General features: G+C 51.2%; 1 protein-coding gene across 3 annotated transcripts in view; it reads left to right on the forward strand.

Moving 5' to 3' along the window:
* TRAPPC9 (trafficking protein particle complex subunit 9) overlaps nucleotides 1-13570 on the forward strand; it is a 387984-nt gene that overhangs the window by 42943 nt on the left and 331471 nt on the right. For all 3 annotated transcript variants that reach the window (XM_052651547.1, XM_052651545.1, XM_052651546.1), the window contains 3 exons: nucleotides 1520-1645; nucleotides 7909-8125; nucleotides 12454-12597. In XM_052651547.1, the coding sequence (XP_052507507.1) occupies nucleotides 1520-1645; nucleotides 7909-8125; nucleotides 12454-12597 (487 nt within the window). The remainder of the gene's footprint in view (nucleotides 1-1519; nucleotides 1646-7908; nucleotides 8126-12453; nucleotides 12598-13570) is intronic.

Below are 13570 nucleotides of genomic sequence, written 5' to 3' on the forward strand. Positions count from 1 at the left end.
CTCTGTCCGTGGAGTTCTCCAGGCAAGAATACTGGAGTGGGTTGCCAGTTACTTCTCCAGGGGATCTTCCTGACTAAGGGATTGAACCTACATCTCTTGCGTCGCATGCGTTGGCAGGCAGATTCTTTAGCACTGTGCCTCCTGAGAAACCAGTGTTTAAAATATGTAACTATAATCAAAATATGTGAAAAACACCTGAGATGACCTTTTTACCTGCAGTAGTTTTCTTAAGAGTTTTGTAGGAAAGGAAATAATTTTATTTCAATGGAGACAAGTCCCTGTTAGATTCTGTTGTGTTGTTAAACGATATATAAAACTGATATAATTTCTACATCCATACTAATAGTTAGGTAAGCACAGTTCCTGCTTGTGCTGTCTTTGGTAATTAAATGTAACTCATCACAAGTTCTGTGCATGTCATGCTTTAGAAACGGGGATGTAGTGGAGGCCTGCTCCTTCTGGCACAGTGATTTCTTTTTCGACCTTACAAGTAATTTTAGTAAGGAACACGAGCAACTGTGTATTTCTGCTTCTTAATAATCCATAAGTGGGCAGACTGCATTTTTGTGAGCGGTTATACCAGGCAGGCCTTGGGGTCTCAGCCGACACTTGAGGGGGTGGCCAACTCTGTGGCACATTTGATGCCTTTCTGGGTGTGGACAGGGGTCTCCCGGGCTCGGGTTCTCTCCAGGCACCAGGATACATGGATTTATTCACCTCTGGAAGCCTCCTCCCCAGCTGCAAGAAGTCTTAAGAAAACTCAATTGAAAACTGCTCCAGCTCAGGACCGTCAGGAAAGAGAGAAAAAGGGTAGAAGGACAGGGAGCAAGGAGGGTTCACGCTGGAGCCTTGGGAAAGAGGAGGGCGCAGGAGGGGGCCTGACCCCACACAGTGTTCCAGTGGCCGAGGGCAGCTCTCCTGGGCAGATGTCCCCTTAGGCAGAACCTGAAGAGCTGGAGGTGCGGTTGGAGGAGGACCATTGCTGAGCAGCAGCCGCAGTCCGTGGCGCCTTCTCTGTTCACGTGTCTTCACTTGTCCTTCCTCTCAAGACCTGAGAAACGGGAACAAGTAACTCAGGGAAAAACTAGACACGCGTCCAGCGTGCTGAGCGGACGGACACCGTGACACGAGGAGCTAGGACTTCGGCCACAGAGGACGTGAAGTGACAGCTCCCGCCCCAAAGCCGCAGGTGTGAGAGAGTCTAAGAGCACAGGAGCCAAGTGGAAACGAGCAGCGGAGTCTCCATGGGTAGTGTTTTGAAATTCTGTACAATAGCCAGCTACTGTTGGTTGTATTGCTCGAAGGAATGCTAACATATGTATATGTGCGTTTATAGGCTCACTCAATCCCTCCAGCGTCTTTTGCCCCCAGGAGTTGGGATAGCCTTTCTCAAGCAGAAACTTGGCTGAGCTGTGCTGCAGGCCCTCGTGCTGGGGAGGTGCTGCCCAGTGTCACCGAGTCCCCGGGTGCAGCCTGCGCGACCCGACAGAAACCTCTCTCTTCTCTTTCGACCCTACAGTATAAGAACGCCGGGGTGATTGAGTTAGAAGCGTGTGTCAAGGCCGTCCGCGTCCTCGCCATTCAGAAGCGGAGCATGGAAGCGTCGGAATTTCTGCAGAACGCAGTTTACATTAACCTTCGGCAGGTGGGTGTGTGTCCACCTCTGCGTGGAGGGCTTAGCGCAATTCTCCTGGAGTTTTTCGCCACAAGTCCGTCTGGCTTTGCTGTGCTAGGATTCAGGGTGGTCAAAACCCCGGAGTCAGAACTTGAAATCCTGATTAAGGGAGTTGTTTTACTTCTTTATATTATGGTCTTTTACTTTCAAAATTCAAAATTTTGTTCTTTCAAAACTTTTTTTTTGATTGGAGAGAGAACTTTGCTGTTAACAGCTTTGCGGCCTTGGCCAAGCTTTAATGCCTCCTTTTTAGTCACTTGACGTGATTGCAATTGTGACCCTGTCTGGGTTGTTCATGTTATAAAATATGAAGCGTGTGAAAGGACTTCATATAGCTCGTTGTACACCGCAGGCATCCCACACATATGACCTGGATCTGGATGTGTTTTTAATGAGATAGAATCACCAGAACGTTTAGTTGCAGATTGCTAATGCAAAACCCCCAAATCAATAATCCAGCTAAACATCTATGGCCTTTCTAGGCCACTTTGGATTTTTACGGCCAGGGCCACCAAGACGCAAAAGTTGAAGCAGTTTGCTTAGGGCCCACAGCTAGGGTGAGAACACAGGCGACTGTCCTCGAGCAGATCTCGCTCAGCTCGGCATCGTGCTCCGAGCGGGCCTAGAGGTGGGGAAGGCAGAATCTGCTCTCACTGTGCCGACAGTTTCGTGGCAAAGGTGGATACTCACCAGGTGAAGAACCTGGAGTTTATTCTAATAACAGTGAGTTTCAGCAGAAACGCCTTAAAAGCACAGGAATGATGGGCCACCCCCGCTTTGTCTGGAGCAGGGTGAGCGTGGTGGGGGAGACCAGCCGGGAGCTCTTGAGGGGATGCAGGGGATGGAGGTGGCTTCACTGGAGTGGTGGTGGGGTGGTCAGTGGGAAGAAGTCAACAGATTGAAGACGTGTTTAGGTGAAAGGAAGGAATTAGTGACCTATGTGAGGGCCAGACGGAGTCATGCCCAGGTTTCTGCTTGATTAGTCAGGTAAGGATGGCCATGCTGTGTTCAGAGACGAGACTCTGCAGAGGGGGTTTGGGGGGCAAGCTGATGGAGTCAGGTGTGTCATGAAAAGGCTTAAATATGTGGGTCTGGGGGACTCAGGTGGTAGAGAGGGGCGTCGGGAGGGGATGGAGAGAGACTGCAATGTCATTTTGCATTCTGAACATGTAAGAGAGAACGGCAGGCCTCTGTCACAGAGGCTTAGTATGTTACCGTTTTGCCATAGTGACTGCAGAGCTTCTTAATTTTTAAAATAGAAATAAAATAGAAACAAAGCCGTGGAGTTAACATCTTAAGAGTTGATATGTATTCTGCTCATACGTATTTTGATACCTCACATATTTATAACCACAGTCTATAAAATGCTGAATATTTTAGTGTAAGAGTTAAGCACAGGGACTGGGAATACACACGGCTGGGACTTGAGTCTGGCTTTCGTCCCCCTGAGTGAATTACTCAGCCTCTCTGTGCCTTTTCAGAAGAGGTCGAGGTTTCTGGTAAAGACGGGCAGGAAAAGTGAAAACCCACCGCTTGATGGGGAAGGGTGGAAGCCAGCGGTCGGCAGCACCGGCAGATGAACGGACATCTGGGTTGGGTGACCACTCACCGCGGTTTCTGGGTGAGCCCTGGGCGGGGCAGCGCGTTTGTAGGGATGAGCAGGCATGATTCCTGGCTCTGAGGCTGCCATCCAGGGAGCAGCCCTGGGCACACGCAGCCCCAGTGGGACAGCTCAGGGTGCAGTCCTGGGACCTGTGCTGAGGGCAAGATGAGGGCTCCCCTGAGGGGTCTCCCTGTGAAAAGAGGAAATGACCCATCCACAGCGGCCGAAGAGCCCCCGAGCAGGGCACCAGGTACACAGCCTTGCCCAGGCTCAAGCTTTGAGCTCGGGGACCAGAAGTTACTCTGTGGCCTGAGCGGCCTTCTTTCTGAAGGACGGTGGGTGGAAAAGATGCTTAAAAGGCAGACTGATCGTTAGGTCACGAGCGCAAGTAAAGACGTGTGGGTTCGTCAGGCAGGCATGAGGGAACCCTGAGGGTGTGTGGACCCAGCTGGGGCATTGTGCTGGAGGACGGGGTCTCGGGCTTGTGCACGGACCCTGCTTTGCTCTTACAGGAGAACCCTCCATATCTCTGTATTTTCACCTGTGAAATGACGGGATGGCAAACTCGCGGTGACCGGAAGGAGCAGTTCAGCTCAGACACTCTGCGTCCAGCCCTGTCCAGCGTCATCGTGCAGAGCTGCTCAGCAGCCGCCCTTACACACTGCGGCCGGAGGCAGTGGAGGGACGTCTGTCGTGCCCGGTGGACGAGGGGGCGGGTGGTTTTGAATGGACACTGAGAGCAGGCTGCAGAACCACAGGCAGGTTGGTGGAGGGTCGGCTGTGGGGAGCACTTGGCAGACTTTGTATATTAAGACTCGCGTGCCCTTACGGACCAGAGTTGCCTTTGCAAATTCATGTTGAACATTTGGGCTTTTGGCGAGGCTCTTCCCACAGGTGGGTATAACACAGAGTGTTTTATAAGGTAACGTGCTTTTGTTTAGCGTGTAGAAATTTGCACCTGCTGGGAACAGCCCTCCTCTACTGGCCTGGTCTTTGTAGAACACTAGGGGTCAGCAGAGCCGTGCGGAGGGCCAGCTGCCGGCCTCGCCGCGGCGGGCGTGGACCTGTGGCGCTCTCCCTGGCTCGCTGCTTTGCTGAAGTTAGCTCCTCTCTGTGTGTGGTTGCCTGATGAGCAGATAGCAAAGTGGTGAGTTCTGGTGAGACTTTACAATGACAGTGACAAAGAGGAGCGGCCTGGGTTTTTCTGCACCAGGGTGAGCTTTTGGTTCTCGATCAGGGGTCTCCTCCTGGTGTGTCAGTCCTGCGACTCCTGTTGCCTGATGTGGACAGGCTGAAAAGAACCGAGAGGGCATTATTGGCAGGCAGGTGCCTTCTGCCTGAAGAAGCCCCATGCAGATGCGAAAACTGAAAATCCGTTTGGGTCTGCTGGTGTTGGGAAGGGTTTCTGCATGTTCCAGGAGGGTTCTAGGCAGGATTCCTCTTCTTTGTGAGCAGGAATGTGGATCCACCTGTCTTGTCTTCAGTTGTTTACGGGAGTGGTTCATGGGCATTAGCATTAACGAAGAGCTGCGAGCTTGGAGTCTGAGAGCTGGCTACAGATTTGTGTAGTGACCCTGTAGGTCTCAGCTGCAGGTGTTCAAGGCGAAGGGAGAGAGGAGTGTGAACCTTGCAGCCAGAGCCAGGTTCCACTTGCTGTTTCCTCTCCGTGTGACCCTGGACTGGGAGGTAGCCTCCTTTAGCCTGTTTGTGAATCTGTAAAATGGGCATGACAATATTCACTTCTTCCTGGATATGCTGTGAATTGTCAGTGGGATTATAACACATGTAGAGTGCTTCCCATGCCGGTTGGCACTTGGGAAGCGTTCACTGTCACCCCACCAGTGATGTGTCAAAGCAGGAAGGGCAGCTCCTGCTTGTGGAGGAACCATTAGCAGACTCTTGACTAGGCTGTGAATTTGGTTACTTCCTTCAGTCCTTGTAGCTGCTTGTGCTAAGTGTGTTTATTCTCATTGACGGAAGAGGAGCCTCAGAGTAAAGAAGACTTGGTCATTTGTCCCAAGTCAGACCATAATTTTGGGTTCAGGGGTGTCGGTGAAGTGTGCTCCTTTGGCTTTTCCCTTCCCCCCATTCTGTACCGGGGGCCAGGCAGCAGGCTTGTAGCCTAAGAATCTTCCATAGGTTTTATTTACATTCCATCGGGTTCCTGTGCTGCTCGAGCACGATGTCCAGAGGGGGACATAGGTGCTAATAGATAAACGTGAAAGCGAATGAGCACAAACTGTCATCAGTTCTGCAGAGGAGAAGAACATACCTTGCCCTGCAGGGCTGAGGAACTTTCTAGTTGGGGCTGCTCTGGTGTTAATCTTAGTAAAACAAGTTCTGTTACCAGACAAAGACAGAAGGACAAAGCCTCGGTTACCAGAGCAGGCTTTGGTAGCTGTGGCTCTGGCCTCTGGAGCCGAGGCTGAATAGTTGTGGCTCACAGGCTCAGTTGCTCCATGGCCTGTGGGATCTTCCTGGACCAGAGATGGAACTCGTGTCTCCTGCATTGGCAGGTGGATTCTTTACCCCTGAGTTATCAGGGAGGCCCCTGAACCCCGTTTTAGAGAGGAGGAAATAAAGGCCAGGTGTTGACATGCAGACCTTGTCAGTGCCACCACTGGGCTTCTACAAACCTAGTTTGCTGTGGCTGCAAAGTCCAGGCTCTGTGAACTGCATTCTGTAGCTTCTTCCAAACGACCCAGATGACTGAAGTGAATTTTCTTCATTAGTAGGAAACCTGAGTGACCACAAGAGAAAGAGGTGGTAAGGAATTGTTTGGAAAACTAGCGAAAAGCCCCATACCTTCCAGCTGTGGGAGCTTGCTCCCAGACCAGTTACACTCATCCCGGCACCTCCTGCAGGTCTGATGTTCAGGAACGACTGAGCCGTTTGAGAACATTTCAGCTCGTGACACTGTTGATTAGAACCTGCGGCCTCTTGATCCCTGGTTAATTTTCTCTTCCAAGCCATTTGCATTTTCTGCGGGCTACTCCGCTCAGATGTAAGAATAGCCTCTTTAAAGTTCTTGATGCAGTTTCTTAATGAGGCTGTTGCTAAGGAAACCTAGCAAAAACCCAGTAGATGTGCACATAATAATGGTAACCTCGAACTTTGTCTGTTTAAGCTCGGGATCAGAGCGGTGGGGGACTGAGGAAAGGCTTTCTGAGACAGAAGGGGGCCAGTGTAAGGGTGCATCTCAGGTTAGACGGAACAGCTCCATCCCAGCCAGCGGGGTGCCTGGCCTCAGGATGGTGTGTGTGGTCCTGTGTGTGGTCCTCACTCCTCACGGAGAAAGGAGGGCTTGGATGGGGAGGGAGGAAAGTCAGGGTCTTTGTTGGAGAAGGCGGAAGAGAGGGAACCGGAATTTCTGGTTGAACAGGAGTCAGGAAGATGGCTTGAGGTCCTCGTATTTGGGGGGGAGGAGTTTTGTGGGGACCTGAGGAGGAGGGAGTGTGTCTTGGAGGGAAGTCCACGCAGTAGAGAAATGGGCAGGACCTGGGGCCCTGCCGAGTGAGCTGCCTGCAGGCTGGGGCGCGGGCCGCCTCCATCCTTACACTGGAACCCCAGGCCTTGGTTTGCAGGCCGGAGCAGTGATGAGATGGGTTGACGGCTGGTGGGAAAGGAAAGCAGAGAGCAGTGCCCCGGGGCTGTGCTTGCTGCGTTCAGCACCACCAGGCCTGAGCCGAGCGGGTTCTGGGGAGGGTGCTCGACTGGAGAGGGATGGTTCAGACTTTCCCACGCGGGACGCACAGCAGCTGTGTACCCCACAGGGCCTCTGGCTCCTGCAGCTCACTCTCTTTTTCTTGCTTCAGCTGCCGGGGTCCTTTGATCTGCGTCTGCCGTCGCCTCTGTTAATGGTCCCTGCTTCACCTGGCCCTTGTTTCATCTAAATGTTAAGTCCCCATTTTCTCCTCACCCTCATTTTTGTCTTTTTGTCATTGTTGCTAAATTGTGTTAAAAAATTTTTTTTTTGATTTATATCCTTTTTAAGAATGAGGCCCCAAGTAAATAAATGTGTACACAGACTATCACAGACACTTACTGCTTTGAAAAATGCTAAGCTGTTTACCTAGTAGTTACACTGCTGGCTTGTAGTCGTGCTTAAGAAACAGAAGCTGTCTTTACTCCATCATAGGGTGGTCGGGTTAGGTGGTGGTTAGGTTAGGTTGTGTATGAAAGAAAACTTCTTGTAAGACATGCAGGCCAAGGTCGGTGTGGTTATTATTGACATTTCATTTTCTTTTTCACTGGTTCTATATGTTTGTGTTTTGAGAAGTCATGTGTTTTAAAATTCCTGCCCAAATTCCAGTGTCTTTCCCTTTGTTTTTCTCTTTCCCTTCGCTGCGTCTCAATGTTCTAAGTAGCAGATGCCTTTGTCCCAGAGAATACGGGTCTTCTTAGCAAGAGGACAGGGTGAGCATGGAGACGTGGGGTGCAGAGAAGGCCTTGGCGCTTCCACGTGGAGCCGCATCTGTGCCTCTCTGCTTCCTACTGTGTCAGCACACTGATGCGGCTTCCCCTTGCCTTCATGTTTCATCGGGTCCCTGTTTTACGGTAAAGCTGTCTGTTTCCCTTTTTCACTTGGAAGGTTCTCTTACGTGCCTTTTCCTTCCCTCTGGTGCCTCAGCTGTCTGAGGAGGAGAAGATCCAGCGCTACAGCATCCTCTCCGAGCTCTATGAGTTGATCGGCTTCCACCGCAAGTCCGCCTTCTTCAAGCGCGTGGCCGCCATGCAGTGCGTGGCCCCGAGCATCTCGGAGCCTGGCTGGAGGGCCTGCTACAAGCTGCTCCTGGAGACGCTTCCTGGCTACAGCCTGTCGCTGGATCCACAGGACTTCAACAAAGGTACTGGAGCTGAGAGTTACTTCACCCCAATTAATGCGGAATGAAAAATTAAACAGGAGACCTGCTGTTTGTGTTGGATGGTGTTGGTGGTCAGGCTCATACTGTTGGTCGGGCAATTTTGAACCTGAACTCGGCCCCTGGCTTTGGTCCTGGCCATTGGTGGCGTGTTAAGTGCAACAGGTTGGGTGGAACTGGAGGTCAGTTGCCAGCAGGCGTTTCTTGGTTCTTGCTTTGTGCTGGGCACTGTGCCACGTGTTGAGGACACTCAGCCGTGCCTGATTCCATCCAGTGGCACTTTCTTCCAGATCTTTCACCATCTCGCCCAAACAGAAATCACCACAGGTTTTCTTCACCCTGTCACCTGCTCTTCCTCTGGTTACTTTTCCCTCTGGGTTCCCCCAAGAGATGAGGTGGAGTCTAAGGTTCGTGAGCACGTGTTCCATGGTTGGCACTTTTGAATGGACCCTGAGTTCTGGATGTGTTAATGTGAGCCTGTGGTTTCAGCCCAGCGTGTCTCTTTGGCAGTGGAAACCTCAGGGCGGTGGCAGTCGCCCCTCCACTGTGGGCCCCTGACTGGCCTCCCGGAGCTGCCTCGACTCCCTCCACTGTGGTCACGGACTGTCCTTGGCCTCCCGGAGCCCCGAGGCTGTGTGGTGTTGAACCGAATGTCATCTTGGAGCCCGAGGCCTGAAGGGACCCTCAGCCAGAAGCCAGAACCTCCCTGTGGGGCCTGTCCCTGCTGATGGCCCCCTTGGCTGGCCCTCTGCGTGACCCCGCTGCCCTGGGCTCTGAGCCTGTTGCCTCCTGGGCTGGGGCCGGGCATGGGTGTATGCTGAGGCGGGGCCTGTGTGATGGAGGAGCCTCAAGTGATTCCGAGAAGGCTGATCTGGCTCCTCCCCTCTCCTTACAGATGGGGGACCGGGGTGGGCCCTGCTTGGTGGTCTTTGTGCTGGGGGCTCTCCTCACCCGTGGAGTCAGGAAGGGGATGCTGAGAGGGGGCTGTGGCTCCAGGTGGCCCGGGAACCCCTTTTGTGTGCTTTTGGGAGACTTCAGTACAAAGCGCGGGGGCTTTCCAGCGACTCCTGCTGTGATCCCTGGACATCCCTGCTGGCTAACTGTGGAGTGAGCTCGCCCTGGGCTTCGTGCGGCAACTGCTGTGGACTCGGTCCAAGGGCTGCTGCTGGCTACCCCCACCCTCCCCTCCTCTGGATGCCCCTCTCTGCCCTCACCTGCTGCGCCAGGCATCCTGCAGGTCTCCACTGATTGTCCCCGTCGTCCCGCACCTACACACAGTCCCTCTATTTTCCTCGTCACTGACTCCTGCCCCTCTTTTGTAGCGTTTCCCATGAACTGTAATTACATGAACACACTGGGCAATGGTTTAGCACCCACCTCCCTCCCTAGGGTGTGTGCCTGTGAGGACGGAGACCCTGCCCCTCCCAGCGTGCCCTTGCAGGTGTCTCTGCAAACACATGCACCGAGGGCCCAAAACTGGTGAGCGGCTTCGATGACATGTGCTTGTTGCTATCTGTTAAGCAGAGTTTGTTTCTTGATCTTAATTTTTAAATCACTGGAATAAAACATGTTTCTTTTGAAAAATGAAGCAAACAAGCACACCTCCCTGTATTTGGTGCTTTTTACCCAGCCTTCTATTAATATTTTGGGAGGGGACATTCACCATCGTTTTGTGAAAGAGGTTGGGGAGGTGAGGTAAGAGATTGAATAAAGTAAAAATGATAAAAGTCAGCTGGCTGTATTTTTTTTTAATAAGAAATGTTACCTTAAACCCTATTTTCACTATTGCTCTGGACCACTTTAAACATTTCTCAGAGAATTAAGTGGAAATCTACTAACACCCTATACTTGTGAATAAAAGGGAGATTGTCTTTATTCTCAGCACCTGAAAAGTTTTTCTGTTTCTTGAAATGAAGATTTTCCTTGGCTGGTTATGGAAAGTTGAGATAGGAACACAGAAGGGCACTGTGTGTATCTGTCAGCTTAACAGCCTGCTTATTATCACTTTAATCTTATTTGTCTTCTATAGACGAAGATTTTTTTGATCATACCCTCTGCTTATCCTTTTCCTGAACGAGGGATTAAATTTTCCCCAGAAACTCTTAGGAAAGAGAGTGGCATACGAGTTTGCCTTAAAAGGCTGCAGTTGACGTAATAAACTCTCACATTGGTGAAATTTTTGAATACAAGAATGTTGGAAATTTTATCACTGGCTCATATGCTGCAAGTCTGACTTAAGGAAAAAAGATTCAGATTTTTATGTGAGCAATTTGAATCGCATAGAAATTATGACTTGTATGCTATTTGGTGTTAAGAAAGTTTATGCTCTTCTCATAATTGCCCATGGTGGGAACTGGATCCTTATCTATTAAAAGAAAATCTACAAAGTGATATGTGCCCCATTATTGACATGATGTGCTAGAGGCGAGTTAAGTTGGGTCATTTATAAATCCGGGCTGGGTTAGTCGTGACGTGGATTTCAGCCTCTTGATCCTTTCCAGAATCTCTTTCGCGTCAGCCTGTGGTCTTCTGGTAATGTGGAAACACTGAGGGGGCTTGTTCTTCTCTCCTTCCCTCTTGTGGTTTGGAAGGGTTTCTGTAAGATGGAGTGGTAGGATATCAAGGTTTTTGTGTGTGGGCAGGTCTGGTCTGCTCTAAGAATCTCAATAATTATTGTTATTCAGCAACTTAAAAATTATTATGAAATAATTAAAATATATACAAATTAGAATAGTACAATGAGCCCATCACTCATATTTTAAAATAATTAGATTTGGCCATATTTGCTTTATTCATACCTTTCTTTTTCTTTTAAGAATTTGTTCTTAAATATTTCTTTGTTGAAATATTTTTACAGCAAGTCCTAGAAATCATGTCCTTTTAGCCTATATACTTAAGTAGGCATGTATGAAAAACAGGCTTTCATCAGGCTTTCAACTTGACCCACTAGCCTGTTCAGTGCCAGCTGTGTGTCAGGCCTCTTACTGGGGTACCTGGGTGAATACGACACCATCCTGGCTCCCGAGGAAGTTACGGACCGATTAAAGAAACCAAGACACGAGCTCCCAGGCACTCAGTGTACCTGCCGGAGAATGCCGGTGAAACAAGATAGTGCAGGATTTGGTGGAAATCCACAGAAGGGGCCGGTCAGCCCTGCAGGAAGGGTGGTGGGAGAGATGGTCAGTGGGGCTAGGAGAGGGGGTATCCTTTGCTTAGAGTCTTAAATCTCACCTCTAGCCTTTCTGCCAGCCCCCCAGGCTCCCTGGACACACAGCACTGGGTGGTAGCTGATTGTGATTCCTGTCCCTACCTCTTCTTCATGAAGCAGATTAAGGTGGAAAATATTTAAAAGCACTAACTGTTGCCCAAAGGGACACAAATAAATATCTCTGAACTCTTGTGATTTTTTTTTTTTAAACTTATTGTTGTACATTGAAACAATGTAAAACATTAACAGATTAAGGGCTCCCCAGGTGGCTCACTGGTAAAGAATCTGCCTGCCAGCGCAGGAGGCATGAGTTTGATCCCAGGGTCAGGAAGACCCCCTGGAGGAGGAGATGGCAACCCACTCCAGTCTTCTTGCCGGGAGAACCCTATGGACAGAGGAGCCTGGCGGGCTGCAGCCCACGGGGTCAGACAGGGCTGAGTGAGTGAGCATGCATGCGCGCGTAGCCAGCTGACAGTGTCAAGATAGTTTCGGGTGAACAGCATAGGGACTCAGCTGTGCATTAAATCCTGGGAACCTCAAGAGGTGCTTTTTGATGGCTGTGCAGCCGATTTCTTCCACCTCTAATTTCGGATACACTAAGTCATTTTGGAGGGAGCAGCTACAGTTTCTTGGTAACCATTCTTTTCTCATTTAGCTTTCCACTTTTCTGTTTTTACACTTTAGAGAAATGTGCTTTTTAAATTTTATGTGTTTGGTTGTTGTTAATGAAGGCTCGTCAAATACTAGTGTTTTCTTGGGGGAAGAAAGTATGCTATAACTCAAATACATACTACTGAAAATATAATCTTTTGTCCTAACCTTATTATAAGTATTTCAGAATGGGTTGTTTTAGAGATTGTGTGTCTTTGCAGAAGAGAGAAAATAAAACTTTTTTTTTTTTAATGTGTGAGCAAACGTATCATGTGAGCATTCTTCTCCAGGATAAATCGGGGAAGTGCTTCTCTGCCCTCCGAGCTTGGCGGTTGAGACAGTGTCTGGGAATCGCTGTCTCACACAGTAGCTGTGGCTCCCGAGGGGCCCTGGCGCTGCCCCGTGGCCCGTGTGCCCCGAGGCCTGCTCTGACGTCCTGTGGCTTCCCTCGCAGGCACGCACCGAGGCTGGGCTGCCGTCCAGATGCGTCTGCTGCACGAACTGGTGTATGCGTCCCGGAGAATGGGGAACCCCGCCCTCTCTGTCAGGCACCTGTCCTTCCTGCTGCAGACCATGCTGGACTTCTTGTCAGACCAAGGTGAGTGGGCTCAGACTCCGGTTGTTTCCCAGGAGAGGGGAACAGTGCCGTCTTGGTGCCGGCCCCGTTGGCACCAGCTTGGGATGGGGTGGACGGTGTCCCCAGCTCTGCCCGTCCTCCAGGCCCGCTCCTCTCTGAGCGCCTCTCACTGCCCCATGCTGCTGTCCTTTTCGCTGTGCTTGGCCTCTGGCATGGCCTCCCCTCGCCTTTGCCCATGCCTTATAAAACATAAACATCAGAGTGTAACATTTACATGGAGAAGCGCATGACTCACAAGAACTCTGCTCGGTGAGTTTTCAGAGTGACCACGTGGTACCTGGCTCCCAGATGGGACACGAGCCCGGAGCCCCATGCCCCTCTGTGCCCTCTGGTTGCTTCTCCCCTCGCGGGCAGCCTCTTTCTAGGCTCCTGGGGGATTGTGGGTGTCTTTGTCCGCAGGTCAGCGCAGCTTTCTTCTTAGTCCTTTCCTCCAGCACCTTCTCGTCTCACGCACTTCCTGGAGCCTCGTGCCCCTCTGTGCCCTCTGGTCGCGTCCCCCCTCGTGGGCAGCCTCTTTCTAGGCTCCTGGGGGATTGTGGGTGTCTTTGCCCGCAGGTCAGGGCAGCTTTCCTCTTAGTCCTTCCTCCAGCATCTTCTCATCTCACGCACTTCCTGGGTGCCCACGTGTGTTTTGGGTTTCACACGCAGAGTCATCTATCTCCAGCCCGGGTCCCACCCTGTCGCCGTCCCCAGGGAGTCGGTCCTGCCTGGAGTCAGTCCCCAGGGAGTCATCGTCTGCGACTGCACCGCCCTCTGTCCCAGGGGCCCCGGCGAGGCCTCAGGCGGCCCTGTCACTGCTCGTCTCCGCCAGCATCCCGGTGTCCTCGCCTGCTTACAGAGAGTGGGGATGCTCCGTGGCCACGTGGGGTGTGGGTGTCCTTCCCTCGGCTCCTGGAGCTGTGTCTTCTAGGTCCTGAGAACGCTCAGCACGCTC

Source organism: Budorcas taxicolor, chromosome 14 (genome assembly GCF_023091745.1).
Source record: "Budorcas taxicolor isolate Tak-1 chromosome 14, Takin1.1, whole genome shotgun sequence".
In the NCBI taxonomy this organism is placed as follows: Eukaryota; Metazoa; Chordata; class Mammalia; order Artiodactyla; family Bovidae; genus Budorcas; species Budorcas taxicolor.